At 36.2% G+C, this 27,665-nt stretch overlaps 3 protein-coding genes across 3 annotated transcripts in view; 1 reads left to right on the top strand and 2 right to left on the bottom strand.

Annotated features, from left to right (window-relative positions):
- Positions 1 to 1,171: 1,171 nt before the first annotated feature.
- On the bottom strand, positions 1,172 to 2,261 carry LOC105117097 (thioredoxin M1, chloroplastic-like). The gene is made up of 2 exons (XM_011014641.1): positions 2,232 to 2,261; positions 1,172 to 1,468 (listed from the first exon to the last, which is right to left on the bottom strand). Exons 1-2 carry the CDS (start codon positions 2,259 to 2,261, stop codon positions 1,271 to 1,273), a joined length of 228 nt encoding a protein of 75 aa, XP_011012943.1. The 3' UTR covers positions 1,172 to 1,270.
- Positions 2,262 to 4,131: 1,870 nt separating this feature from the next.
- LOC105117096 (zinc finger MYM-type protein 1-like) lies at positions 4,132 to 5,112 on the top strand. The gene has a single exon (XM_011014640.1). It carries the CDS (start codon positions 4,132 to 4,134, stop codon positions 5,110 to 5,112), a length of 981 nt encoding a protein of 326 aa, XP_011012942.1.
- A 5,311-nt stretch (positions 5,113 to 10,423) lies between these two features.
- LOC105117095 (probable LRR receptor-like serine/threonine-protein kinase At1g05700) overlaps positions 10,424 to 27,665 on the bottom strand; it is a 29,324-nt gene continuing 12,082 nt past the window's right edge. Inside the window, exons 4-14 of the mRNA XM_011014639.1 lie at positions 27,370 to 27,661; positions 14,151 to 14,283; positions 13,952 to 14,023; positions 13,369 to 13,440; positions 13,200 to 13,280; positions 12,690 to 12,835; positions 11,941 to 12,170; positions 11,729 to 11,855; positions 11,177 to 11,239; positions 10,903 to 11,092; positions 10,424 to 10,822 (exon numbers count right to left, since the gene is read on the bottom strand). Coding sequence (XP_011012941.1) covers positions 10,426 to 10,822; positions 10,903 to 11,092; positions 11,177 to 11,239; positions 11,729 to 11,855; positions 11,941 to 12,170; positions 12,690 to 12,835; positions 13,200 to 13,280; positions 13,369 to 13,440; positions 13,952 to 14,023; positions 14,151 to 14,283; positions 27,370 to 27,661 — 1,803 coding nt within the window. The 3' untranslated portion in view covers positions 10,424 to 10,425. The remainder of the gene's footprint in view (positions 10,823 to 10,902; positions 11,093 to 11,176; positions 11,240 to 11,728; positions 11,856 to 11,940; positions 12,171 to 12,689; positions 12,836 to 13,199; positions 13,281 to 13,368; positions 13,441 to 13,951; positions 14,024 to 14,150; positions 14,284 to 27,369; positions 27,662 to 27,665) is intronic.

The raw sequence follows: 27,665 nt of genomic DNA, 5'->3' as shown, positions 1-27,665 counted from the left end.
ATAAAATATTTATTATGCTTAATATTTTAAATTTGATTTGTATATATTTTAATTTTGCTCTATATTCATGCAGTTTTTTCTTCATAAAATTGCTTGAAACCTTTGTCTTTTTTAATCTAATTGTAAATATTATGTCAGTAATATTTATATATAATATCACTACAAATATTTAAAAAAAAATTATTTTTATTAGTCAATTTAAGATTTTGAGAAGATCATATCTAGTAAACTCCCTTTAGTTTTTATGTGAAACTCTCGATTTATCCAAATTTTTGAGTTTAATAATAATAGAAAAATAATTGAAAATAATTTAAATAATCGAAAATAATTTAAGGGATCTTAATTTTAAAAATTGAAAAAGAAAGTGATAAATAAAATTTTTGTTGCTGCTGTGCTGAATGTGGATCAGGACGAAGTAGCTATATAAATATAATTTTGGTTTGAATTTAAAGAGATACCGTGAGAAAGAAAGTTCTTATGATTGTACTATAAACGACAGGGTAGCTGAGCATGTTTTTTACAAATAAAGCAACCAAATTCAAATCCATGTGGATATGCAAATAGAGATATGGATTGGGTTTCGAGATTGGGTTTACTGTCTCGTACAGTTAAGCCAGTTCTATCTATCACCGCAGAATTTTCTCATGTGATACTTTTTTGTTATTATTGATGGTAATTTAATTTTTTAATAAAAATAAAATAATATTAAAATAGAAAAGTTGATGATATGTACAACTCATACTCCAATATGTGCGCTCACAATCATCAGTCACCAAGACACAATGGAGTGTCCAAAGAAAGCTGCCTTGCACACAGGATGAGAGAGAGCAGAAAGGCCGAGAAAAAGAAATTCAAATATTGAAAGGACGACAGCACTTGGCGTACCATGTCATTCATCAGTCACTGGATCTATTTGAAGAATTGAGTTAACAACTCAAGAGGTCTTGAGATTTAAAGAAAATATGAAAACCTCTACTTAATGGAACAAAAGAAGGCTGGAGCTGGTTCCATGCCATGTTCTAATGAACTATACCCTTCAAACCATGCATTGACAAATTTGCATGGCTGGTCTTCCACCAGCACTTTCAGAAAGCAAGTCCTAGCCAAAATAAATAATCATAGTAGAAATGTAGCGTAGAAAAGATTGGATACGATTAAGTAACCAAGACTGCACGACTAGGAGATAACTGTTATTCGGAATTCACAAAAAGAAAACAACTTGAGAACAAAAAAAAGTTTAATCCTTTCAAAGGATTTATGTTACCCTCCTCTATAAGAATTTCTTCATATTGGAAATTAGTGTGGTTTTGGGCACAGAACCAATAATTGCATCTTTCTTCTCCCCATTTTTGAAGATCATGATTGTAGGGATGCTTCGAATTCCAGACTTGGTTGTGGTAGAAGGACTTTCATCAGTATTCAATTTGAATCCACATGTGAAAGCTCTAACACGCTGAGAGCCCAGCACCTGATCTCATATACTGCATTAGCCTTCTACCAACCAAAACAAACGGCAGAACAGCCATTCAACTATTGAAATCCACAATTAAAAGTTCTCATGCACTACATTATAGGTTCTGTTTGTTCAATGAAAAGTGATTTATTAAAAATTATTTTTTTAAACTCTCTTGTATTTATTTAACATTAAAAAACTTAATTAACAAAAAAATTTTATAATAAAAAAAATATAAATAAAAATTCATTAATCAAATCATTAGATTTTTTTTTGATTAGGCCAACCACTTTGCGTAACTACTTACATATAGCCTTGAAAACCTCTATGGCTTATAAACCTCTATCTTATAGGACTTAACTTTGAAAACCTCTATGGCTTGTATGGGTTCACGAGGGTGACCCAAAACTTGTTGGAAAATGAATATTTTAATATAAAATCATTAAATAAAACCTCATATCTCGATGGTGTGAAAATATAGAAAATCAATCACAAAAATTTCAACCAATTGGCAAACATATGTAGACTGTCATAATCGGCCACTACGTTTGGGGCTTTCCTGTTATAACCATATATATACTCAAAATTACTTAAAAAGGGGAAAATTCAAACTCATTTTTTTATATTTATACAAAATAAACTACCATTTTATTCATCAAAATAAATTTATATGTTGGAAAAAAAATATCCTTTTTTATTTCGCTAAGCTTGCACAACAAACACACATTCACATACAAACTACCATTTTTCCAATTCATCGGAGAGTATTGATTTCTACCTTCGCTAACAGGGGGTTTAGAACTATCATGTTCATTTTTCTTTACAACTTCTTCTCTCTCTCTCTTTATATGTACTAATCTATGTGAGCTGTCATGATCAGTGGCAGAATCAAGGGGAGGCCAGCAGGGACTCGGATACTTGTAAAACTTTTTTTTTTATATAAATATAATAAATAATAAGTTTTTTAATATTAAATTATTATTTTATTAATTATATTTAACTTTAATATGCTATATATCTGTATATTTTTATGCAATGAAAAACAAAAACTTTTCAATTAATTTTTTTCTTGTATTCTCTCTCTCTTTTCCTTTTATACAAACCTATCTCTTTTTTTTTTTTTTTTTTTTAAATCTAATGCCTGTATTCTCTCTCTCTCCTTTTCTTTTATGTAAACCTATCTTTTTCTTTTTTATAAATCTAATGCTTTTCAATTAATTCTTTTCCTTTACTCTTTCTTTCTCTTCCTTTTCTATAAACCTATCTCTTTCCTTTTTGTAAACCTAGCCACAAAAATTAACAATACAAAGCATAAAAGTTAAAATAAAGTTGTTGCCAATTGATTCATTGAAACAACAACGTAATTAGTAATTTAATTTATTTTATGCTTGTTAAGAATTTAATAAATACATATATATAATTCTACTATTTTTTTTAGATCTACTAGTTTTATCATTTTTTATTTCTTGTTATAATGAATGTTGTTTTTTCTCATCAATTGGATATTTTTTATGGATTTGTTTGTTTTGATTATGCTTGGATTTTCTATGTTTTGTTTTTAGCAGAGCCATTAAAATTATTAATTTTTTTCTCACGTATACCTTACTATCACCAGGTTCAATATACAATTAGACACGATTTTTCTAGCCAAATTGAGTTCTTTGAAGAGCGTATACCCAACTTTGATTCAGTGTAAGTTTTCTTTTTTAGAAACCGGTAATCCCATTTTTTATGTTAGATATGCTTTTATATATCAATTTTTTTTAATATGTTAATTTTGCTTTCATATGTTAGTGTGGTTTACGTGTAAAAATTTATTTTTGGTTCTAATTATTGCTTCAACACATTGTTATTTGTATTTATTTTTTAAATAGAAAACAATAAAAATTTATGATGTTTTGATTTTAGGTTGAGCCATGAACAAAATAAGAAGAATTGATTCCTTTTTTGAGAAAAAGAGGAAAAATATTGATAACTCACAGCCTAGTGAATCAACTCAAATATGTAATGCTGAAATTATGGTTGAACAACCCTAATGTGCTTCAGTTTATGAAGAACCTGCATTGATTAATGAGCAGCTTCCTACTACAATCGACATTGCTCATCTGATTAGAGATCCAAGCAATCATCCTCAAATTTGGAAATACCTGGTTAATCAACAAGATGAAATTAGAAGGGCATACATTAATTTGGGTCCATATCAACCTTTGATGTCTAAATATCCATTGACTGGTAAAAAACATCCTCGTCAATTTCAATCTCATTGGTTCAAAATTTATCCATGGCTTGAATATTCAAAGAAAAATACTGCATTTTGTTTTCCTTGTTATTTATTTTCAAATAAGTCATCTGGAAAGTCAGGATCAGACACTTTTACTATTAAAGGATTCAATTGTTGGAAAAACTTAATGATGGGGAACAATGTGCTTTTTTAACTCATATGGGAAAAAGGTCCAAATTCAGCTCATAGATTTGCTACCAGGTGCTTGGAAAATTTGAAAAATCAGTCATGTCATATTGAGAAGGTAGTTAAGAGGCAAACTACTCAAGAAATTCTAAATAATCGACTACGTGTTAAAGCTTCAATAGATATTGTTCGTTGGCTTACATTTCAAGCATGTGCTTTTAGAGGACATGATGAACGTTTAGAATCAAAAAATTGAGGTAATTTTCTTGAAATGTTGGAACTTTTAGCATCATATAATGAACAAATAGGTGCTCTTGTTTTGGATAATGCTCCACAAAATGCTAAATACACCTCGCATCAAATTCAAAAGGAAATTTTACATGTCTTTGTTAGAAATGTTCAGTCTTCAATTCGTCATGAGATTGATGATGCAAAATTCTGCTTAATTGTTGATGAAGCTCGAGATGAATCTAGAAGAGAGCAAATGGCCCTTGTTATTAGGTTTGTTGATAGAAGTGGATTTATACAAAAACGATTTTTGGATATAATTCATGTCAAATACACAACTGCTTCAACTCTTAAGAAAGAGATTTCCTTTGTTTTATCTCATCACAATCTTGATGTTCAAAATATTAGAGGCCAAGGGTATGATGGTGCTAGTAATATGCGTGGAGAGTGGAATGGATTGCAAGCTTTATTCATTAATAATTGCCCTTATGCATATTATGTACATTGCTTAGCTCATCAATTACAATTGGCTCTTATTGTTGCAGCTAGAGAAATTTCTGATGTTCACACTTTTTTTCAGAACTTGATTTTTATTATTAACATTGTTAGTGCTTCTTGCAAGCGTAATGATGAATTACGGGCTTTTCAAGCAGCTACAATTAAACATTTAATTGATATTGGTGAGATTGAAATGGGTAAAGGAGTTAATCAAGTAGGTGGTTTGCAACGACCTGGAGATAACAGATGGAGTTCGCACTTCAAATCCATTTGTAGTTTGATAAAAATATATGGGGCAACTTGCTTGGTTCTTGAAAACATCTCTTTAGATGGATCTACATATTCTCAACGTGGTGATGCGACCTTTTCATTTAAGTTGCTAATGTCATTTGATTTTGCATTCATCTTGCATATAATGAAGAATGTTATGGGAATTAATGATGTGCTTTGCCAAGCTTTGCAACAGAAATCTCAAGACATTTTAAATGCTATGTATTTTGGTGACTACCACAAAGACTTTAATTAAGAAGTTAAGAGATGATGGCTGGGAAACTCTTTTAGAAGAAGTGACATCATTTTGTGAGCATCAAGACATTGAAGTTCCTGATATGGATGTTTGTTTTTCTAATGTGGGACAATCTCGTTGTAAAACAAAATCAATAACAGTTGAGCATCACTATCGAGTTGATATATTTACAGCTATCATTGATCAACAGTTGCAAGAGCTAAATAATAGATTCAATGAGCAGACGATTGAGCTTCTTAACTTGAGAGCAACTTTAGATCCTAAAAATAACTATAAATTATTCAGTGTTGAAGATATATGCTTACTTGTTGGCAAGTTCTATCCTGAAGACTTTTCTGACCAAGAAAAAACTCATTTGAGATTTCAGTTGCAGCATTATGAGCTTGATGTGCCCAATCATCCAAAGTTAAAGAATATGTCATCGATTGCTGATTTATGTCAAGGATTGGTTGAAACTGAAAAATCAACAATTTATCCACTCATTGACAGGTTGATTCGGCTTATTTTGACTCTACATGTTTCGACAACAACAACTGAACGAGCTTTTTCAGCGATGAAGATTGTTAAAACAAGACTTCGCAATTGGATGGAGGATGATTTTCTTGAAAATTATTTAATTATCTATATAGAAAAAGAAATTGCTGAAAGATTCACAATTGATATGATAATCGATGATTTCTACTTTATGAAAGAACGACGAGCACAATTAAATTAAATATGTAAGATTTATTTTTTACTTTATTTCTAAGTTTTATCAAACATAAATAATGTATAGCTTTAACTAATGTTTCTTATATATTTTTTATATTTATATTTGATAGGTACAAAGACCCGTAAAATTAAAGTGATGAATACATTATGAAGATGAAATTAACTTCATAGCTTTGACTCAATGTAATATTGCTTTAAACTTCTTATTTTATACAAAGATCGTCATATGTTTGTAGTTACTTCTTTGAATAAAACTAAATTAAACAATTTTCTTTGTTGTTACAATTTATGTATAATAAATTAAAAATAAATATTTTTTTATATTATTTTGGCCCCCTATTAAATAATCCTACCTCCACCCCTGGTTATGATGAAGGAGGAGGTTGTTTAACGAGTCGAGTTGTGTTTGTTGTGGGGTTTATTTAAGTATGGATCAGGTTTGTGAGTGGAGAAGGTTATGATTATGGTACTGTGATGGTGGTTTATGTTAGGTTGGTTGCCATTTCATGTAAGGCACCAACCATTGACCATTGACTATTAGTAGCCACCATTGTTGAATGAGCTAGAGTTGGTGGCCACCAATATTGATAATAAAACAAGAAGAGCTTCCATGAATGCCTATAAATAGAAGCATATGTTAGAGAGCAAAATGTGGAGAGTTTTGTGAGAATGTGAAGAGAGTAGAGAGAAAGAGAGAGCTGCAATGGCAGCAGCCTTGATGCCATTGTAGCAGCTGCAAGTGTAGCAAAGAGAGGGCTAGGAGTAGAGTAGAGTGAAGTTATCATTCTCCTCCATGTATTTGTTTTGTATTCTTTCTCTAATCTCTAATAATATAGACTCTCTCCTGTGGATGTAGGCGGTTTTGCCAATCCACGTAAATATTATGTCAGTGTGTTTGGCCTCCTATGAGCAAATATCAGTACATCACCGGTCGGAATTCCCAACAATTGGTATCAGAGCACATGGTTTAAAGTGGTGTCTGATTTTACTCAAAAATGAAAGTTGTCAAAATTGTGTTTTGACCATATCACTGTGTTGAGGAGGAAGAGATGAAGCCACTGGTGAAAACCGCGTCAAAATCGGACGTCGAAAACCGTCGCACGCGCCGGCGGGGCGATTGTCCACGTCATCAGTTCTACACAGTCAGCAGACATGTCACCTGACACATCAGCACTCTAACCAGTCAAACTGCCATGGCATTAGACACGTCATCGGCCACGACAGCTCTGACATGTCACCCAAAATCCACATGGGACTGCCACATCAGATTTGGTGGACCCCATATGTCCTACGTGGTGACACGTCATCACAGCCACATCAGCTCCTTGGGTTTTGATCTAGTGTGGCGCAATGGCTATTCCTCCTACCACGTGGCATCATCTGTAGCGTTTAGTGATCCCAAAGTTTGATTGTTTAAATCTGAGCCATCCGAAGTCTGATTTGGGTGATCTTAGTGTCGTTTCCAATATTTTTGGCCATTCCGGACACATCTATAAGGTCAGATTTTGTACATTCAAAGTTGAGAAAGAGTAAAAATGGCTGATGAAATAAACGCTACGGGAATTGAAAAATTTGATGGAACTGATTTTGAATATTGGAAAATGCAAATTGAAGACCAATCTTGACGAATCTAAGCATTGGTAGTCTCGCTAGATGTTGAGAAATCAGGTACAAAATAAAGATACCCCAGATCACTTGTAAATGAAAGTCGCGACAAAGCTAGCAAAGGGTTGTATATACGAAAAGACAGTATGATGGATAGATATGGCCTAAGAAGTTTTGGCTAGGAGATTGGGTTTTAAGCGGGACCGTTGTGACCCCTCCAATCTTTCTTGGGAACATGCTTAGTGGAAGGATTATCCATACGGTACTATTTTCGTATATGTGACAGTTTGTTATGAAACTGTTGAAGACTAGCAGGATGACGACACAAAGGAACAGTTGGGTTCCGTATGATCAAGGATCTGATGAAGTGGTGATTTATCCAAGGAAGTTAGATTTGGTGACTGTAATTTCTAAAGGGGATAATTGATGAAGACCCTGATAATGGAAGAGAAATACAGCAAAAGGATAAAGATTGACACCTTATTTTGACTTGGATGAGCTATTGTCAAACATAAGCAAGGAATATAGAGAAATTTGGAGAACAGAAAATGCACGAGGACACACGAAGATTGTGCAGGAGTACCCGGAGGATCCAACGAGGTACTATAATAAGACAATAAAGTGCAAGGAGAAGAAGAGTTCCCAGATGAAGCTCAGAGCAGAGACTGTGTGAAAAAGTTGTACAACATGAAGTCTCTTGTGCTCTTGATAAAGGCAACAAGTGAGGACCTTTTCAATGCATGCAAGGATGGAAAGATGAGCTATTACTGATGCACCTAATTGAGGGGGTGCAAAAGCCTGTGATAAAAGGCGACCGCCTATAATGAAAGGCGAAGACACCAATAAGAGTTGGTATAAGTGGAGCTGTCAAGTGTAATGATGAAAGATGTAGAAGCTCCACAACTTTCTCTTTCTATGTAATCAGTGGCAAAGAATTTATAAAGCCACTTTGAAGCATCTCAGCTGAAGGAGGATGCGACCGCCTATAAAAGGCGAAGACACCTTAAAAAGAAGGTGTGAGGGCTATGAGATGAGCCTATGATTAGACCGCCGTATGATGACGACCGGAGACACCTTAGGAGAAGGTGTGAGTTCCGTGGAAAGAGCCCAGTTCAGAATGCCCCAGAGCCAATGTGATGGCTTGGTATGAGTGGACAGGTGGATAGCCAATGAAAGGGCTATGATGAGTATGGAGACAAATGTAGGATTGACTTTCATGGATATTGCCCCCATGCTAAAGATCAATGAGCTAGAAGACATTTACCTTGGACAATAAGTGGATGACTTGTGGAGCATTAAAACCCGGCTGCTATGAAGGAGCAGAGGGCATGCGCAGGTTCCTGGAACAAGTTGACTCTTGTCAAGGTGGTGAGCTCAATAATGGCATTGTAATACTCAGAGTATAAAGATAGATATGGATCAACCTTTTATGGGTTATCCACATGGTTAAAGGTGGAAAGCTACCTGGACTCTTAATACTAAGAGTGGGAGACTTATGGAGAAGTAAGGCGTGGTTCCTAGGGTGGAACAGAGGGCAGACGCAACTCCTGGATGAGTAGACTCTTGGATGAGTGGTGAGCTTGTGATCATATTGAGATACTCAGATAATAACTGTCGCACTTGAAATATCCGTTTGAGGGGGTGTTATAAGCCTTGATGTAAGGCTCAATGAATCATTCCGGACCGAGCATGGTTGATACGCTTGAAGGGGAATGTTGTTCCAGAGATAAGCGTTAACACTATTCAGATGTGATGTGGCAGACCATCTTGTTGTAGTGATCCTTTTGTGTGAGAAAAGGTGTGCTTTGGTTACTCTGATGATTGAAAGGTTTTGACGAGTACCTATAAACTTGGCCAAAGATGCTCTTAGAATGGAAAGCTTAGAAGAGTTGCAAGATGCAAGCTTGTGTTGAAGAAGCAAGAGGACAGTTGCCCCACATGAATGGCAAAGGGGGTGATTGTTAGGTTGGCTGCCATTTCATGTAAGGCACCAACCATTGACCATTGACTATTGGTAGCCACCATTGTTGAATGAGCTAGAGTTTGTGGCCACCAATATTGACAATAAAACAAGAAGAGCCTCCATGAATGCCTATAAATAGAGGCATACGTTAGAGAGCAAAATGTGAAGAGTTTTGTGAGAATGTAAGGAGAGTAGAGAGAAAGAGAGAGAGCTACAAGTATAGCAAAGAGAGGGCTAGGAGTAGACTAGAGTGAAGTTATCATTCTCCTCCATGTATTTGTTTTGTATTCTTTCTCTAATCTCTAATAATATAGACTCTCTCCCGTGGATGTAGGCGGTTTTGTCGAACCATGTAAATATTGTGTCAGTGTACTTGATCTTCTATGAGCAAATATCAGTAAATGTACTGGCCAGAATTTCCAACAGTTTATTTCAGAGTGGATCGGGTCTGATGATGATCACTAATGGTGGATTTAGAGGGAATAAAAGGCTGGTCATCATTGGGCTGGTATGGGTTGTGGTGGTGGATTTGTCAGCTAGGAGTAGTTTGGTGGTTAATTAGGCATTGTTTTCTTGGTCTTTCTGCTTGTGAGGCAGAATACGTGGCAACGATTTTTTATATTTGTGTGTAGTTAAAGAGAATTTTAGAGATAATGCACATGTGTCAAGACAAAAGCATAAAGATTTTTGTTGATAATAAGTATACAATTATTTTGGAAAAAAAAAACCCACTTTTTATCGAGAGAAATGAGCATGTAAACAGCGGATATCACTTCGTTAGAGACTGCATAGGAAAAAAAGAGGTGTGAATAAGTTATGTGAAGTTCATTAAATCAAGTTGCACGTATTCTTACAAACGTTTTGAAATGTGAAGATTTTTGCAAATTAAGAGCTTCGCTAGGACTCATCTAGAGATAGATTCAAGGAAGTATGTCGAGGGTAAATTTATACAATAATAATGTTTTATGCATATATAAATTCATTTCAAGCTGTAGCGCTTTTAACAACAAAAACAAACCGTTATTGTTTATTAACTACCTAAGATTTGGAGCCGTATCTGTGCCAAGCACCAAGCTCATTTCAACGGAACCGCGCATGCTCATTTCAGATGACATCTCCATGGCCAGACATTCCTTTAGCTCTCCCAAAATATCACTCATGTCCGGCCTTTGTGTTGAAGTCGGGGGTACGCAGGACAGTGCTATCTCCAAAACTTTCCAAGCACAATTAGTGTTGAATTCACCTTTCAGCCTTGGATCGATAATGCTCTGGATATCCCCTCTTTCAACTAGAGGACTCACCCATTGAAGTATGTGAGTGTGGCCGTTATGGCCCCTTATTAAAGGCGGTTGACCAGTTATTAGCTCACACAGAAGAATACCGAAGCTGTAAACATCACTTTTCTTATTTAAGTTTCCTGATGCTCGAAATCTGCTTACAGAATATAATGATAATTATTCTAGGAGAACAAACACTGTGAGAGAATATTAACATTAAGTTTGAATACATACTCAGGATCAATGTATCCGGGCGTGCCTGCAGGATCAGTTATGACATGCGAGTCTCCTTCGGTTGCGAAGGCTTTGGACAGCCCGAAATCAGCAATCTTGGCTTGAAGGTTTTCAGTTAATAAGATGTTGGATGATTTCAAATCTCTATGGACTATTGGCGGCCTACAACCATTATGCAGATATTCCAAACCTGCGAGTTCGATAATGCCAGTTAATCCAACAATGTTTGCAGAACAAAAATGTAGAAAAAATGACTCAGACACCAGAGCCAGACCTTGTGCTGCATCTACTGCAATTTGCAGCCTTTCCCTCCAATTCAACATATTCGTGCTATTTTCTACAGCCACAAAAACACACTAATATCATAAATTAAACAATAAAGTTTGCAATGTGATCATGAATACAACAGGAATTATGTTTCATTAGATATAGAAGTTCATCAATAGTATTAGATAATTATAAAAAAATCATCTTAATCTAAAAATTTAAATTTTTGAGTGAGATTCTAAGATATGATTTAAATTATTCTTTAACATACTTTACTTATACAGACCTATATTATCTTGTTCTTAATTTTTATAAAATAAAATAAGAGTTGTGAGATTTGAACTTGTGATCACTTCATTATTAAAATTCTAATACCATGTCAAACAATCATTTCAATCTAAAAGTTAAAATTATTAGGTAAAATTTCAAGATATGATTCATATTATTCTTTAATAATAATAAATTCATATAAATCTTAGTGAGAGTTCTATCTATAAATTAGTTAGTGTCCCAACAAAATTAAAGAATTCTATATTTCTGAGAGTAATTCTATAAATACCTAACAATTGATCCTTCAAGTTCCCATTTGCCATGTATTCATAAACAAGGGCCATATTTTCTTGCTCATTACAATAACCAACGAGGGACACCAAGTTTCTGTGATGAACAATAATCAATAGTTTGACCTGCATTTGAAAACACTACTCTGTCATAGCTGAAAGAAAATATTTGGTGCACCTCTCTTGTCCTCTACAGGAAAGGATTTGTTACCTCCGCTAGAAATTCTTTATAACCTTGCCTTGAGGATTGAGATAACAATTTGACAGCAACTTGACGACCATCTTGCAAGTTTCCAAGATATACTTTTCCAAATCCTCCTTCTCCAATAATGGTTTGGAAATTATTGGTAATGCTAACTATTTCAGTGTATGTAAATTGTTGATTCTTTGATTTCAGTGAGGATAAGCCCACCGAGGAAGATAATGACACATTCAATCTCCCTGCAAAGGAAAATTTCATTTTTTTTTATAAAGCGATAAATATTCCAATATTTTAACAGAGATACTAAAGTATGAAACTATATACGTCATCATATTTACATGTCAAAACTTGTTATTGCTTACTGATCTTATGCTGAATCGTATTCTCATCTGCTAAGTTGCAGGAAAGAAATGAGGTATTGGGGGTGGTATCCAGATTAGAATTATCATATGATAGGTAATATAAAAGTTATTGGGTGCACAGAATATATATGTATATATATTCAAAATGAATAAAAAAATTAAAGTGCTTACATATAAGATAGACTCATAGAATAATATTCTACGAGGCTTTTAAGTTGAAGTCAGTGTATGATCATATATGTAAGCTATCGAATGTATAGATCATCAATGATTTCACAAAAAAGCACACGGCTTCTTCTTAGCCAAAATTACTCTATGTTATTCTAGGATTTAGTTAACACCACTCAAAAGAGAGGAAAGAATACAAAGAAGATAAGTGAAAGAGAAAGAATTCACCTCTTTTCAACCTCCAGAAGATAGTTATAATGCCAAGGAGAAGGAGCACCGAAACTGATATGACAGATGCAATAACTGGAACAGGAAAACTTCCCTGCTTCTTTTCACATGTATCCATCAGGCATAAATCCGGATTTCCATCCAAACTTGCATTCAGTAAAATAGTGTCAGATGTAACTGAGAATCAATGATTATATACCAGTAACAAATAACCCAATCAGAGTGATCATGGTTAGCTTTAGAAAGTTAGCAAGATCAATATGAAATATACCGAAGAATTGTATCAGTTACTTAATTCTTTAAACTCGTACTAACATGCAAAGAAAATGGATATGTATAATCTATTTTCTGACTCCTCTTTGTTCCTTAACGTTTAATTTCAATTTATGAAAAATTAAAACAATGTTCACTTCATATGTAAGAAAAGAAGTTAGAGAAGAACCAAAGGAGTAGAATGATTGTTTAATTAACGTGCAGATAAGTTGTAATAGTTGAAGATGATAACCAAACCTCAGCTGTAACTGTCCATTGTTAGACTTTTCCTTGAGACTATAGGGAACTGCACCTGTGAGTTTATTCCTACTCAAATATCTGCAAATAGGAAAAAAAAAAGTCACCATTCACAATGGTAATCTTTGTAAAAACTTCTTATGGTAAATACCAGAGCATGTTAACTTACAGGATCGTAAGATTTGGCAGCTGCGCAAAAGCTGCTGGCACTGCCCCTGTCAATTCATTGTTTGATAAATCCCTGTAAGAAAATGTGAAAACAATAACGAACAATCACATTTTGTAAAGAAATAGATGAAAAGAATACGCAATAGTTGGGATAAAATAGAGGTTGTTCCTCCACTGATCTGAAGTACGGACACCCATATTTTCAACCTTTGTGGAGCCAGAATCCCTATCGTTGGCTTGTAGGATTTTGTCCAGAAAAGATGCATATAGGGAGAGAGGTTATGTCTCAAGCTTATAAGGTGCATGAGCCCTCTATACACCTCTAGCTAATTTCCATATGGATTATTCGTAACATCACCTTCAGACTTCAATAAGACAATGTCCCATTATAGCACTGAGGTGCCCTCTAATTTCAAGGGTCTGAAACCAATAAACAATAGTTCTCTTCAAATAGAATGATGAATGTCTGAAGTCGGTTAGAAATTCTAGCAATGACTGTCATTCCAGTGCTAGATATCTAGTAGCCATTGCCATGGTAGTTTATTTGTATTAAAACCTGTTACAACTTGGTTATTAACACTTACAAGGATTGGATTGCTCTGAGGTTCAAGAGTGAAACAGCTATATTCCCTGATAATTGACTTGAACTTAGATTCCTGCTCACAGTTAATTGTAAATGAGTGAGACATTGAGATAATGAATGCCATATCTAAGTGGATGTTCTTCAAAAATAACTTCCAGAAAATATTCCTACAATCATACAAAATTTAAGAGGGAACTCACAGAGAGATGATCCTTGGAGGATTGTCATTGTTGCACTGCAAACCAGTCCACGTAGAAAGTGGAAAACATGGGTCTCCTTGCCAGTCAACTCTATCTATCATGTACGCTTCCTTGATGGCCATGATTGCATCAACTATGATAATTTAGGTTAAAAAGGGTGAGAAATGCATAGCTTTAGATTTATAAGAGAAAATCGCTATATACTGGGTAAAGGCCTCTATATCAAAAAAAATATCGAGCCTGCATTTTTGTTGCAAGAGAATAATTTTTTTATGATGAATTAAAAAAAAAAAACTATCTTAGTTAGCCATTAGGCTTTACCGTTTGTATGGTGGCTATCAAACAATTATCATTTGTATGATTTTATAAGATTCCAATTGAATTTTCAGATTATATGCCAATTGGTTTGATACATAGTCTTTATAAAGTTCTTGCAAAGATTCTTTCCAATAGACTCAAACATGTTAGCCAGGATCTTATTAGTGAGAATCAAACTGCCTTTATCATTGAACGTTAGATTGTTGATGGTTTTATGATAGCCAATAAAATGATACATGATTTGCCAAGCTCGAGGGGGCAAGGTATGATCTTCAAAGTGGATTTACATAAAGCTTTTCATTCTGTATCGTGGAATTCTTTTCATTCTGTATTGTGGAATTATCTTGATGAGATTATGGGATATATGGGTTTGGGGGCTAAATGGAGAAGTTTAATATATGAATGTCTCTCTACTTCTCAATTATGAGTTCTTATTAACGGGTCTCCTGCTAGAGAGTTCAAGGTCACGCGTGGAATTCGTCAAGGTGATTCGTTATCTCCATTCTTGTTGAACATTGCAGTAGAAGGGAATTCTTCAAGCTGATTCGTTATCTCCATTCTTGTTGAACATTGCAGTAGAAGGATTAGCAATCTGTTAGGAGATCCAAACATTCAAACACACATAAATTTACGTGGTTCGGCAACTTGCCTACTCCACGGAGCTACTGGTTTGTATTAATCAAGCTCAAAAGCAATACAAACAACAAAACAAGGAGGAGGAGAAAACTTCTCAACTCAACTCAACTCTCACCCTTAGCTCTCTCTCTGTGTTTCTCTCTATCTCGTGGTCTGTCTCAGCTATCAATACATCTTCTATTTATAGCTGAGGAGGGAGATGATTGTTCAACAATGGTGGGCAAGTTAGGCACCTACCATTTGACTATAATTTCAACCATGGCTGCCACCAACCATGGCTGCCACCCAACACGCCACCAAACATGGCTGCCACCGACCATGGCTGCCACCGTCCCTGGCTGCCACCGTCCATTTGTGTCCACACACATAACAATCTCCCACTTGGACACAAATGGTGTTAGGTCTGTCTTTTAATCTTCAAGACCCACTGAAGCTTTACACAGCTTCAGTTTATCGAGAGTAACTCCTTTGGTTAACATGTCGGCTGGATTCTTGCTTCCACAGATCTTTTCAAGTAACAGTTGTTCATCGTCGAGCAATTGCCTGATGAAGTGATATTTGATCTGTATGTGCTTTGTTCTGGAGTGAAATGCTGGATTCTTGGCAAGGAAGATTGCACTCTGACTGTCACTATACAAAGTACCCTTTCCATGCATCTTGCCCAATTCTTGCAGGAAACTCTGTAGCCATACTATCTCTTTTGCGGATTCTGAAACTGCAACATATTCAGCTTCTGTCGTTGAAAGAGCAACTATCTTTTGCAAGGTAGAACTCCAAGAAACAGCAGTGCCTCCTAGAGTGTATATATAACCTGTAGTACTCTTTCTGCTATCAACATCTCCTGCTAGATCAGCATCTACAAAGCCTTCAAGTTTCAAACCGCCAGCTGTGAAAATAAGACATGTCTCCGATGAGCCTTTTAAGTACCTCATGATCCATTTCACTGCCTCCCAATACTGCTTTCCAGGATTGCTCATATATCGGCTTACAACTCCCACTGCATGGGCAATATCTGGTCTAGTACAGACCATGGCATACATCAAGGAGCCGATAGCTGAGGCGTATGGGATCTGGTCCATGTATCCACGTTCTAGCTCAGTTTTTGGTGACTGGTCTTTACTGAGCTTGAAATGATTCCCCAGAGGTGTACATACTGGCTTAGCATTATTCATACTAAACCTGCTGAGAACCTTCTTGACATACTCTGCCTGTGAAAGCTTTAGTATGCCTTTGTCTTTGTCTCTGATGATTCTCATGCCAAGTATTTGTTTAGCAGCTCCCAGATCCTTCATTTCAAACTGTTTTGACAACTGTTGCTTTAGCTTGTCAATCTCTTCCATGCTGGAACCTGCAATTAACATATCATCCACATATAGCAGTAGAATGATATAGGAGTTGTCAAAATGTTTGACATAGCAACAATGATCAGCCTGACATTTTGTGTATCCCGTACTACTCATGAAGTTATCAAACTTCTTGTACCACTGTCTTGGAGCTTGCTTCAAACCATATAGACTCTTCTTTAGTTTGCAAACTTGACTCTCCTTTCCTGGTATTGCAAACCCCTCTGGTTGTTGCATGTAAATTTCTTCCTCCAATTCTCCATGAAGAAATGCTGTTTTTACATCTAATTGTTCAAGATGTAAATTTTCTGCAGCTACTATCCCCAGAACAACTCTGATTGTTGTAAGCTTCACAACTGGAGAAAATATCTCAGAATAGTCGATCCCCTTCTTTTGCTGAAACCCTTTTACAACAAGTCTTGCTTTGAACCGTTTGCTTCCGTCATGCTCGGTCTTTACTCTGTAAACCCACTTGTTTTGCAGGGCCTTCTTTCCTTCAGGCAGTTTGGTTAACTCCCAAGTCTTGTTCTTCAGCAATGACTCCATCTCATCCTTCATGGCTAACTCCCACTTGCTCGAGTTTCCATCTTGTAAGGATTCTTCATAATTTAATGGTTCACCACCATCGGTCAGTAAGATATAATTCAGTAGAAGTGTGAACCGTTGTGGAGGCTTTATAGTCCTTGAAGACCTGCGAACAGCTGGTTCACTTGGCTCTGCACTATCTTGTGTAGAAGTGGTGGGTACTGAAGTGCTTGAACTATCTTGTGTGGACTCTTGAGTGGTAACATCAGGAAGCCCTTCTAATTGTATGAATTCAGATTTCTGTGAACTCGTATCTGAATCAGTTATCTCTAGTTCTGTACTTGATTTGTCTTTGTACAAAACTTTCTCGTTGAAGATCACGTTCCTGCTTCTGATAATCTTCCTGTTCTGATCATCCCAGAACCGAAATCCAAATTCTTCATCTCCATAGCCAATAAAGAAACATTTCTTTGATTTGGCATCCAGCTTGTTGCGAGCATCAGAGTCTACATGTATATAGGAAACACACCCAAAGACTTTTAGGTGAGCAAGCTGTACTTCTTTTCCTCTCCAGACTTCCTCGGGCAGTCTGAACTCCAAAGGTACTGATGGTCCACGGTTGATCAAGTAAACTGCAGTATGAACTGCATCAGCCCAGAATGTTTGAGGTAGCCCAGAATGCAACCTCATGCTTCTAGCTCGTTCATTGATGGTCCGATTCATCCGTTCAGCAATACCATTCTGTTGTGGTGTGCCTGGAACTGTCTTTTCCATTCTGATACCGTTGACAGCGCAATACTCCTTGAAACCTCCATCAATGTATTCTCCTCCATTATCAGATCGTAAGCATTTCAGCTTCAAACCTGATTCAGTCTCAACCATAGCCTTCCATTTCTTGAATGTGTCAAACACATCAGATTTATTTTTCAGAAAGTAGACCCATACCTTTCTGCTAAAGTCATCAATAAAAGTGACATAGTACCGAGAACCGCCAAGAGATGCTACTGGAGCTGGTCCCCATAAATCTGTGTGCACCAGTTCTAGTTTTCTTGGTCTTAAGGTCCTGCCAACCTTTAAGAAACTGAGCTTCTTCTGTTTTCCGAGAACACAGCTTTCACAAATGTCTAGATCAACATTTTTTAATTCTGGCAGCTTTCCCTTTGACTGAAGTATCTTCATCCCCTTTTGACTCATATGGCCGAGTCTACAATGCCATAGCTGCGCCTGATTTTCTGCTTCAGTAGAGGCAATTATATCTGCTGATCTTGTGGTCATATACAGGGTGCCGGTTTTCTTTCCACAAGCCAAAACCATTGCTCCCTTTGATACCTTCCACATTCCTCCAGAGAAAAGGATTGAATGGCCACTATCATCAAGTTGTCCGACCGAGATCAACTTCTTCTTTAGTTCAGGAACATGCCTTACATTTTGCAAGTTCCATGTAGATCCATTCATTGTCTTGATTTGCACATCTCCTATACCCACAATATCCAATGGTTGTCCATCGGCCAGATAGACTACCCCATAATTTCCAGCAGTGTAATTTTGCATCATTTCATGGTGTGGAGTACAGTGAAATGAAGCTCCAGAATCAAGAACCCAATCATCAATAGGACTATGTACAGCAAGGATCAAAGCATCTTGTACCTCGTTTGTAGTGGCATTTACAGAATCAGCTTCAGGTTTCTTTGGTTTTGTGCAACTCCTCATAAAATGGCCAGGTTTGCCACAATTCCAACATTCAACCTGCTTCCGGGGTCCAAACTTGCTTTTGCTTCTGTACCTGGATTTTGATCTGCCTCTGGATAAGCCTCTGTCTTGTCTCCTTCCTCGAGTGTTGATGTTGAAAGCTGAACCTGAACTTGAGCTTTCACCCGAGTCTTTTCTTCGTACTTCTTCAGCTAAAATCAGGTCTCGGATATCATCATACTTTAATTTGGATTTTCCAGCTGAGTTGCTTACGGCTGTTCTCATACCTTCCCAACTGCTTGGAAGTGAAGCTAGCAAAATAAGTGCTCGGATCTCATCATCAAACTCAATTTCAACGGATGACAATTGATTTGTGATGGTGTTGAAATTATTAAGATGCTGTGTAACAGAGGTGCTTTCTGTCATCTTCAGGTTGAACAACTTCTTCATCAAGTGCACTTTGTTATTTGCTGATGGCTTCTCATACATCCCAGACAAGGCTTCCATCAATCTTGCTGTGGATTTCTCTTTTGTAACATTATGAGCAACTCTTCTTGACAATGATAGCCGGATAATGCCCAAGACTTGTCTATCAAGTATTTGCCAATCTTCTTCTGACATGTTTTCTGGCTTGCTCCCCAACAGAGGAAGATGAAGTTTCTTCCCATATAGATAATCTTCAATTTGCATTTTCCAATATCCAAAATCAGTTCCATCAAATTTTTCAATTCCTGCAGCCTTTATTTCATCAGCCATTTTTACTCTTTCTCGGATTTGAATCTCAAAAATCTGACCTTACAGATGTGTCCGGAATGGCCAAAAAAGCTGGAAACGACACTGAGATCACCCAAATCGGACTTCGGATGGCTCCGATTTAAACAATCAAAACTTGAGATAACTGGACGCTGCAGATGAAGCCACGTGTCAGGAGGAATAGTCGCTGCGCCACACCGGATCAAAACCCAGGTATGCTGACGTGTCAGGATGACGTGGCACACACGTAGGCAATGTGGGGTCCACCGAATCTGACGTGGCAGACCCGCGGAGATTTTTGGCTGACGCGGCAGTGCTGACGTGGCAAGGATGACGTGGCTGCTTGACCGGTCAGACTGCTGACGTGGCAGGGGCGCGCGGCTGCTGACTGTGCTGGACGGCTGACGTGGCTGCTGACGTGGCAGTGTCGATTTGCAGGAATTGGCGAGGAAGACGCGTGACGCGCGTACGGCGCGTCTGTGCGCGTGGGCAGTCTTGGTGGTGGCGCGTGTAGGCGCGTGCGGGCATGCAGGACGTCGGATGTTCGCCGGGTTTTCACCAGTGGATTCCTCTCGTCGTCCTCTTCACGGTGGTATGTTCAAAAACACGTTTTGAGAACTTTGATTTTTGAGTTTGGATTAAACACCCTCTTTTTTTCAAGAACTTTCAAGAACAAGCTCTGATACCAGTTGTTAGGAGATCCAAACATTCAAACACACATAAATTTACATGGTTCGGCAACTTGCCTACTCCACGGAGCTACTGGTTTGTATTAATCAAGCTCAAAAGCAATACAAACAACAAAACAAGGAGGAGGAGAAAACTTCTCAACTCAACTCAACTCTCACCCTTAGCTCTCTCTCTGTGTTTCTCTCTATCTCGTGGTCTGTCTCAGCTATCAATACATCTTCTATTTATAGCTGAGGAGGGAGATGATTGTTCAACAATGGTGGGCAAGTTAGGCACCTACCATTTGACTATAATTTCAACCATGGCTGCCACCAACCATGGCTGCCACCAAACATGGCTGCCCCCTACCATGGCTGCCACCGTCCATTTGTGTCCACACACATAACACAATCTTGTTTCACTGTGCATCAAAGGTTGATTTATTCAAAGGGCTACAATTGAGATGTGGAGAGTTTTTTACTCGCTAGCAATATGCGATGACAACTTGGTGTTCTTATCAGCCAGTCTGCAATCTTTATTCACGGTAAAGTAAATCCTCTGATGGTATGAATTATGTTCTGGTCTCAAAATAAATTTCCAGAAGATTCAGTTGTTGGAATTAATCGTGTTGAAAGCTATTGTTTAGCTCTGGCAAATACTGCTTTTTGTTGACAAGAATCTTTACCTTTAGTTTACCTTTGCATGTTTTTGGGGGCTAATCCTAATAGAATATCTACCTAGAAACCTGTTATGACAAAATTTCGCAATAGGCTATCATCATGGAAAAGACAGTCACTTAGTTTTGATGGGAGAATCTGTTTGATTAAAAATATGCTTAATTCCTTACCAAATTATTTCATGTCTATAATCTTGATGCCAAAAGGGGTTTACAAATATTTTAAACTCTATTCAAAGGAGATTCCTATGGGCAGGTGTCACTAAACAACGAGCAACATACAAAGTGCAATGGAAGGTAGTTATCAGAGAATGAGAGGGGAGGTTTGAGAATAGGCTCACTTTTGGGAAAGATCAAAGCCATACTTTTTCAAATCGTTGTGGAGGCTAAGCTCAATATCTAGAGGTAAATGGCAGAAGGTGGTGTGCAAAAAATATAGACCGATCTTCAAAAATGGTCTTCTTATTTCTAGCAAGGGATTATCTTGTCTCTGGCAACATATTGTTTCTCTCTCTCAGCCGGGTTCAACCACTTCTGAAGCTCTACATGAGTGTACTAGTTATCCAATGGGTAAGGGCCTGCCATTTATGTTTCCAAGATTATATAAGGTTTCAAGTGCACCAACAACAACAATTTCAAAAATGAAATCGTGGGTGAATGGTAGTTATGTGTGGAATGCCAATTGGAGGAGAACTCCAAGAATATTTGAAATTGAGCAGGAAATATCTTTGCATCGGGTTCTTCTAGAGGTAAAGCTTCGTAATACTAAATCGGATTTGAAGGTATGGAATTTATGCACGGATGGAAAATTTACAATGCAATCTTGTACCACTTTAATTGATAGCATCGAGTGTAGTGGATCAAGCCCCTTTCAAACACAAGTTTGGAAATTCATGGCTCCTCCAAAGATTCAAAATTTTATTTGGTTAGCCATTCAAAATAAACTGTGTACAAGATCTTTCTTATATAGCTGTCTTCTTTTATCATAGGATCGGTTCTTTTGTCCATTCTATACAAATGTAATAGAGACTTCAGATCATGTGTTGATTCACTACCTCTTTGTATGGAAATTATGGACCATACTCTTTGTTAGGATATTGCCATTTTGTGGCAAAACCCCGCCACTTTGTGGAAGTACCATTAGTGCCATAATTGGTGGCATATTTTGTGGCTTTCTTGTCCCCTCCACTTGACAAGAAATGTGCTAGAGAAGCTATCTTTGATGCCTATAAAAGAGACATAATTGTAAAGAGCAAAATGAGAGAGAGAAAGTGTGGTGAGTGTATGTAAAAGAATAGAGAGAAAGAGAGAGATGCAAGGGCAGCAATGAGAGCTAAGAGTGGGTATAATCCTTCTTCTCCATGTATTTGTTTTGTGTTCTTTCTCTATCTCTAATAATATTGACTCTCCTGTGGATGTAGACGATTTGTCGAACCACATTAAATATTATGTCAGTATGCTTGGTCTTCTACGAAAAAATATCAGTACATCATTGGTCGGATTTCCTAACACTCTTTTCATGGTGGAGGATCTCTTGGTGTTTTCCAAACACACTTGATGAGCTATTGCATCGAGAGCCAATGATGATTAGAGGAAGGTATCAAAAGAAGGCATTGAAAATGCTATTTTTTGGTATACTTCGGAGTATATGGTTAATAAAAAGTAATTTGATCTTTAATGATGTTAAACCAAATTTGGACTTTTACTTCTCTTTGATACTTTATCGATTATCTGCTTGATTAAGAAATTAAGAATCTCATTTCTCTTATATAGATAATGATCTTCATATTAGCTTTGAATGCATTTGAAGTTGGACAAACTCCAAAAGAGGTTGCCTAATGTTTTTGTATAGGACTTGTTGTTACTTATTTTTAGATTCCATAAATTAATAATAATAATAATAATAATAATAATAAATACTCAAAAGAAAATAAAAAAAGAAAAATATATGAAGTAGTGAGAAAAGGATGTTAGGGATAAAAGGGCTAAAAATTGGTTGAGAAAGTTTAAAAATACAAAGATTGAAATTTGACACCATATCATTAATTGATAAGAGCCCTGTTGACAAAAAAAAAAATCAAATTGAGGAAGAAAAGTCCAAAATCAAATGTTTATGAACTCAACTAAATTGAATTTATGGAGGGTTGTATGGCAATAAAAATTGATTTCTTAGTCAATCTAGGCTTTAATTGGAAGAAGTTAAGGCTTAGGGGTCAAATTATAATTTTTAGGAGTTGATTTGGCCAAATCAAGAGTTTAATTGCATAAATATTGAAGTTTGATGCTCAATTAAGGACTTGATTGAAAAAATCTGAAACCAATAACCAAATAGGAAAAGGCGCATAAATAGAGGAAATGAAATTGACTGAATTAGGGGCTAAATTGAAGAAATTTAAATTTTATTGATTAATTGAGGATCAAATTATATAAATCTAAAACCAATGACCAAAAGGGAAAATGCGCTGAAATTTAGGGCTTGAATTGAAGTTCTTCAGGGGTGATATTGAACAAAATTAAAAGTTTAAAACCAATCAAGAGTGTAATTAGAAATAAATCACAAATCGAAGGACTAAAGCGTAAGTGACCAAAACAGCGTCGTTGGGAAAATGACTATTCATCTTCTTCTTTAGAAGGGCTGCCCGAACGGCCTCCTTCCCAAGGTGTTTGATGTCTCATTTCTTCCTTAAATTGGATGAAGCTTACACACAAGTGGTCACCTAACGCCTGACTATGTGCTAATGTAAATCGTTTGACTTGATCGATTCTGTAGTGGCGATGGCACTACCCCAAATTAGCTACCCCGACTAGCTATTTTCCTGCACAAAACTGATAGTTCATCATTACTATTTTAAACTAATAGTTGAGGTGCTTTCTAGTCGAACTAAGGGCTAAGATTTGGCATAAGAAAAGACAAAGTGTCCTTTTTTTGTCCCTTATAAATAAATTTGATCTTTATGGCTGAAAAGGAGGAAAAAAAACAAGGGCCAAAATCGCAAAAAAAAAACAGCCTCCCCTTTGTATTTTTGATGTCAGTCGAACCTTCCTCTCCTCTATCTCTTTCTCCACTATGGTGTTGAACCACCGACATATCCACCACTAGCTTGACCACCACCATCCCTATCACAAAGCAGTAGCACAACCACCTCAGGTAGTGAGTGCGCCGCCAAGCCCCTTTATCTCTCTTCTGTAACTTTTCTTCTTCCTTCATCAGCCACTGACACCATCCATCATTCCCTCCACTGAAGCCTCCTGAGCCACCAGCCAAACCTCATTGTCACAACCAAGCTTTCCCCATACTAAAGAGAAAAAGATGAGAGAGATTGAAACAATAAGAAAGAAAAAGGAAGAACAAACGAGGAGGAACAACCAGCAGCGATCCCTGTGTTTATAATCGTTGGTCGCCATCCTTTCCAGCGGTGCCCTGTGATCCATCTCCTGGACTCCCTCTTCACGGCCATACCCCCTTACCAGGTAACCTTCACTTCCCCGCCACTCTTTGTTTTCCTCGCTTGCAGCAAGGTTGTTGCATGCAGAACGATAATTCATTTTGCATGCAACATCAATAATTAGGGCCGAACTCAGCCTAGTTGTTTTTGGGTTGAGTTTCGGCCCAGTTCTTGTTTTGGGTCGAGTCTTGACCCAATTCTTTTTTGGGCTAGTCTTGGCCCAGATCCATATGGGTTGAGTCTTGACCCATGTTTTGTTATGGGCCGAGTTGCAACCCAATTTCTATGGTTTTGGCCTCGCCCAGTTTCGTTCAAGGCAGTCTGGTTTGCCGGCCACGTTACGGCCCAATTTCTTTGGATCCGTCCTCAACCTAGTATTTTTAGGGTCGGTCTGGACCCATTTCTCTATCGGTCCGGTTTTGGCCAGCTTTCCTTTAGGCCCTGTCTTTAACAAGATATGATGGGTGCAGGCTCCACCTAATTTTTGTTCTAGGTTTGTTCTTGACCCAACTCGTCATAAGTGCGATCTGAACCTATTTTGTCATGTGTCCAACCTTTTCTAGCCACCTTTTTGTTTTGGGGCGGTCTTAGACCCAATTTCTCTTGGGTTCGATCGTGGCTCAGTTTCTTTTAAGGCTAGCCTTGACCCAATTTTTTTTGGGCTTGGTCGTAGCCAAGATTCTAGTTGGGGTTGGTCTTGACCCATTTTCTCAAGAGTCAGGACTCAGCCTAACTCCTTTATGGGCTTGTCTCAACCTAGATTCCTTTAGGCTGAACTTTGAGCCCATTAGAGGGGGGCTCGACTAACAAGATAGAGTCAACCTAAACCCAATTATTTTTTATTATATTATATAATATGATTTTAAAAAATAAAAAAAATTACAAAAAAAAAATCTTCTCCAAATTAGTGGTTTTCTTGCTTATTTGTTTATGCCTATTTTTTTTATTAATATTGGTTTGTATATTTATAACATAAAGATATAAATCTGGTATTAAAAAAATACCTTTTTTTCCGAAACATTGCAAAAAAATTATAAAACAAAACAAATCTAGTTTTCAAGCATACAACCAAATTTCTCGAAGCTTATAATTTTTTTATCATATTTTTATAAAACAAAAAAAATCAAATAAATGTTTTGACTAGTATTTTTGGCTTTAATAACCAGTTTATTAAAGTCACGAGAACCAAGCCAATATTTTAAAAAAAAAATTAAAAAATATTTTTTTATATTAATATATGGGATTACGAATTTATATATAAAACGTATTCTTGATATTAAAAAGGTTTTTCTTTTATAGACATTAGAACAATTAAGTTTTTATCCAACAAAGTAAGAACCTCCTTACTGAGGACGTTTTTTGAAACATAGATAAATCAACAATTAAAAAATCCAATAAGATCTTAGTTTTTATTAGACAGTTAAACAATATTGCTTACCTTAGATAGGGCGTATTTCGTGTGCTAATATCTTCCCTTTATACAACCAGTTTCCATAACCAATCTCTAGAACCAATTAGAGTTTCTAATAGCCAAAATACTATATAGCGACTCTCATTCCTACTTTCCATGGATAAAAGACAAGAATTTCTTGTCTTCCACATTTTCTCAAACAACCCAAAACAAACAGAGTGGAAGAATCACCACGACGCCACACACGTGCAACAGTACCTTATTGTCAAACATTATTTTGTTCCTAAATCTTTTATTTTTAGGTACTCGTTATGTAAAACTTTAACTTTTCATGACAACCATCCTCTAAATGGCTAGAATGTGTTTTGATAAATTTGTTGATTATTAAAAAAAAAATGTTCTATAACATAGAAAGCCTTTCTTAAAATTTGCAAAGTTATTATATGCTAATTTATTTTTAATTTAATTAGAAGAAACAAAATAATGATATTCAAAATCAACCATTGATTATTGAAACTTTCATACCATATCAAAAACCACTTTAGAAATTTAAATTATTCGATGATATCCAATAAATCACCATATAATCTTGATAAACAATAAGCATAAATTGTGCAAGATTTTTTTTTTTTGGAAGATAAAGAATTTAGGTTGGATATCTTTGAAGAATCAAATCCCACAACATTTGGATACAAAAAGAACTTAGATCAAATCATATGAACTTTGATATGGTAATCAATTAACATAAGAGGTTTGTATTCTTTAGTGATACTAGGAGTTTTAGGCTCATTTTGTTTTTTATGTTACGATGTGGTGGGTTTTATGTTTTGTCTCAATCATACATTTGAAAATATTTGGTCAATCAATATATATCATAGTTGTACATAGATTCCACTGGAAGCTCTCTCTTGAAAACTAAATGATGTTATTAGACCTACGTTAACTGGTGATTTGAGTAGTCAGGTGTGGGTATGTCATAGTTAGTTCAGAATATGCTCCATATAAATTAGGTGGATGGCCTAGAAGATGCATTTATAAAATAATAAGATATGTTTAGGTCCAAGAAAAAATATTGTAGCATCAAACCAGAATAACAGTTCAAATAAACCATACTTTTAATCTGAATATTAGACCGCAATCAAATTTTTACAGGAGATTTTGAAGGTTGTTTTCTTTTGAAGTTGTCTCTGTGTTGCTATACGAAACCTAGTTTTACTAGTTTTGTGATTTTTTTTATTAATTTTGGATTTCTTGCTATTTTTTAATTTGATACTTCTTTTCTTTGTAATTGAAAAAAAAAATTGTTTCTTAGATAGGATTAAGATTTCTGACGTACTTAAGACATTATTATTATTTTCAGACAATAAATTTGTGAATTTGAGGTTTATATTTGTATTCGATAGTCCCTTTCGTCCATAAATAAATTAATTTTGTATTTTTTGTTTATTATTCTCTTTAATTTCAGATTATAACTTTTCTTGAACCTACTTTTTCAGACAATAATCTCTAAAACAACTACAACACCAAATCACAGTGGAGGAAACCTCTTTGAAAAAAAAAAAACAAAGAAAGGAAAAGACAAGGCCAACCCTCGTTGTACTAGTAAGACAATCACCAAGTAATTTGCCATTAATCAGGCCCTAGCTCGGGGGATCAGAGGGATCAAAACGTAAAAATCCTTCAATCCAGTAGTCTAGCAATTCATTAATGACGATTATTATAGCATTCAACAGAATTGAAATAGAAAACATACCGTCTGTTTGGTTTGTCGGTGAATCAGGGAGTGGCCATAGTACGAAGATCTCAAAGGCATTTAGGATAGGTGGAAGGTCAGACCGCAACGTTGCATCAATAGAAAACCTAACTTGACCTTCTTGTGTTATATTTGAACGTATGGTCAATGGCTTCAAGTATTCAAGGGTAAAGGGACCATAGTTTAAGCCATTCAAAGTAATGGTGAATTCTCGTAATTTGCCTGGTGCAGTCTGCTCGAATATTTCAGCAAAGTGAAAGTAGACACGAAACTCAGGTGTGAAATTCTCTTTATAC

The sequence above is a fragment of the Populus euphratica genome, unplaced genomic scaffold (assembly GCF_000495115.2).
Source record: "Populus euphratica unplaced genomic scaffold, PopEup_1.0 scaffold1173.1, whole genome shotgun sequence".
Taxonomy (NCBI): Eukaryota; Viridiplantae; Streptophyta; class Magnoliopsida; order Malpighiales; family Salicaceae; genus Populus; species Populus euphratica.
The sequence above is the reverse complement of the archived record's forward strand: the minus strand, read 5'-3'. Positions and strand labels throughout refer to the sequence as shown.

What these genes read in the sequence shown, in the direction of transcription:
- LOC105117097 (XM_011014641.1), bottom strand. Translation starts at nt 2,261, where the DNA reads ATGATAGTTCTAAACCCCCTGTTAGCGAAG. An exon ending in TAAACCCCCTGTTAGCGAAG is followed by an intron (nt 1,469 to 2,231) that starts GTAGAAATCAAT and finishes ATATGAGATCAG; the next exon opens with GTGCTGGGCTCTCAGCGTGT.
- LOC105117096 (XM_011014640.1), top strand. Translation starts at nt 4,132, where the DNA reads ATGTTGGAACTTTTAGCATCATATAATGAACAAATAGGTGCTCTTGTT.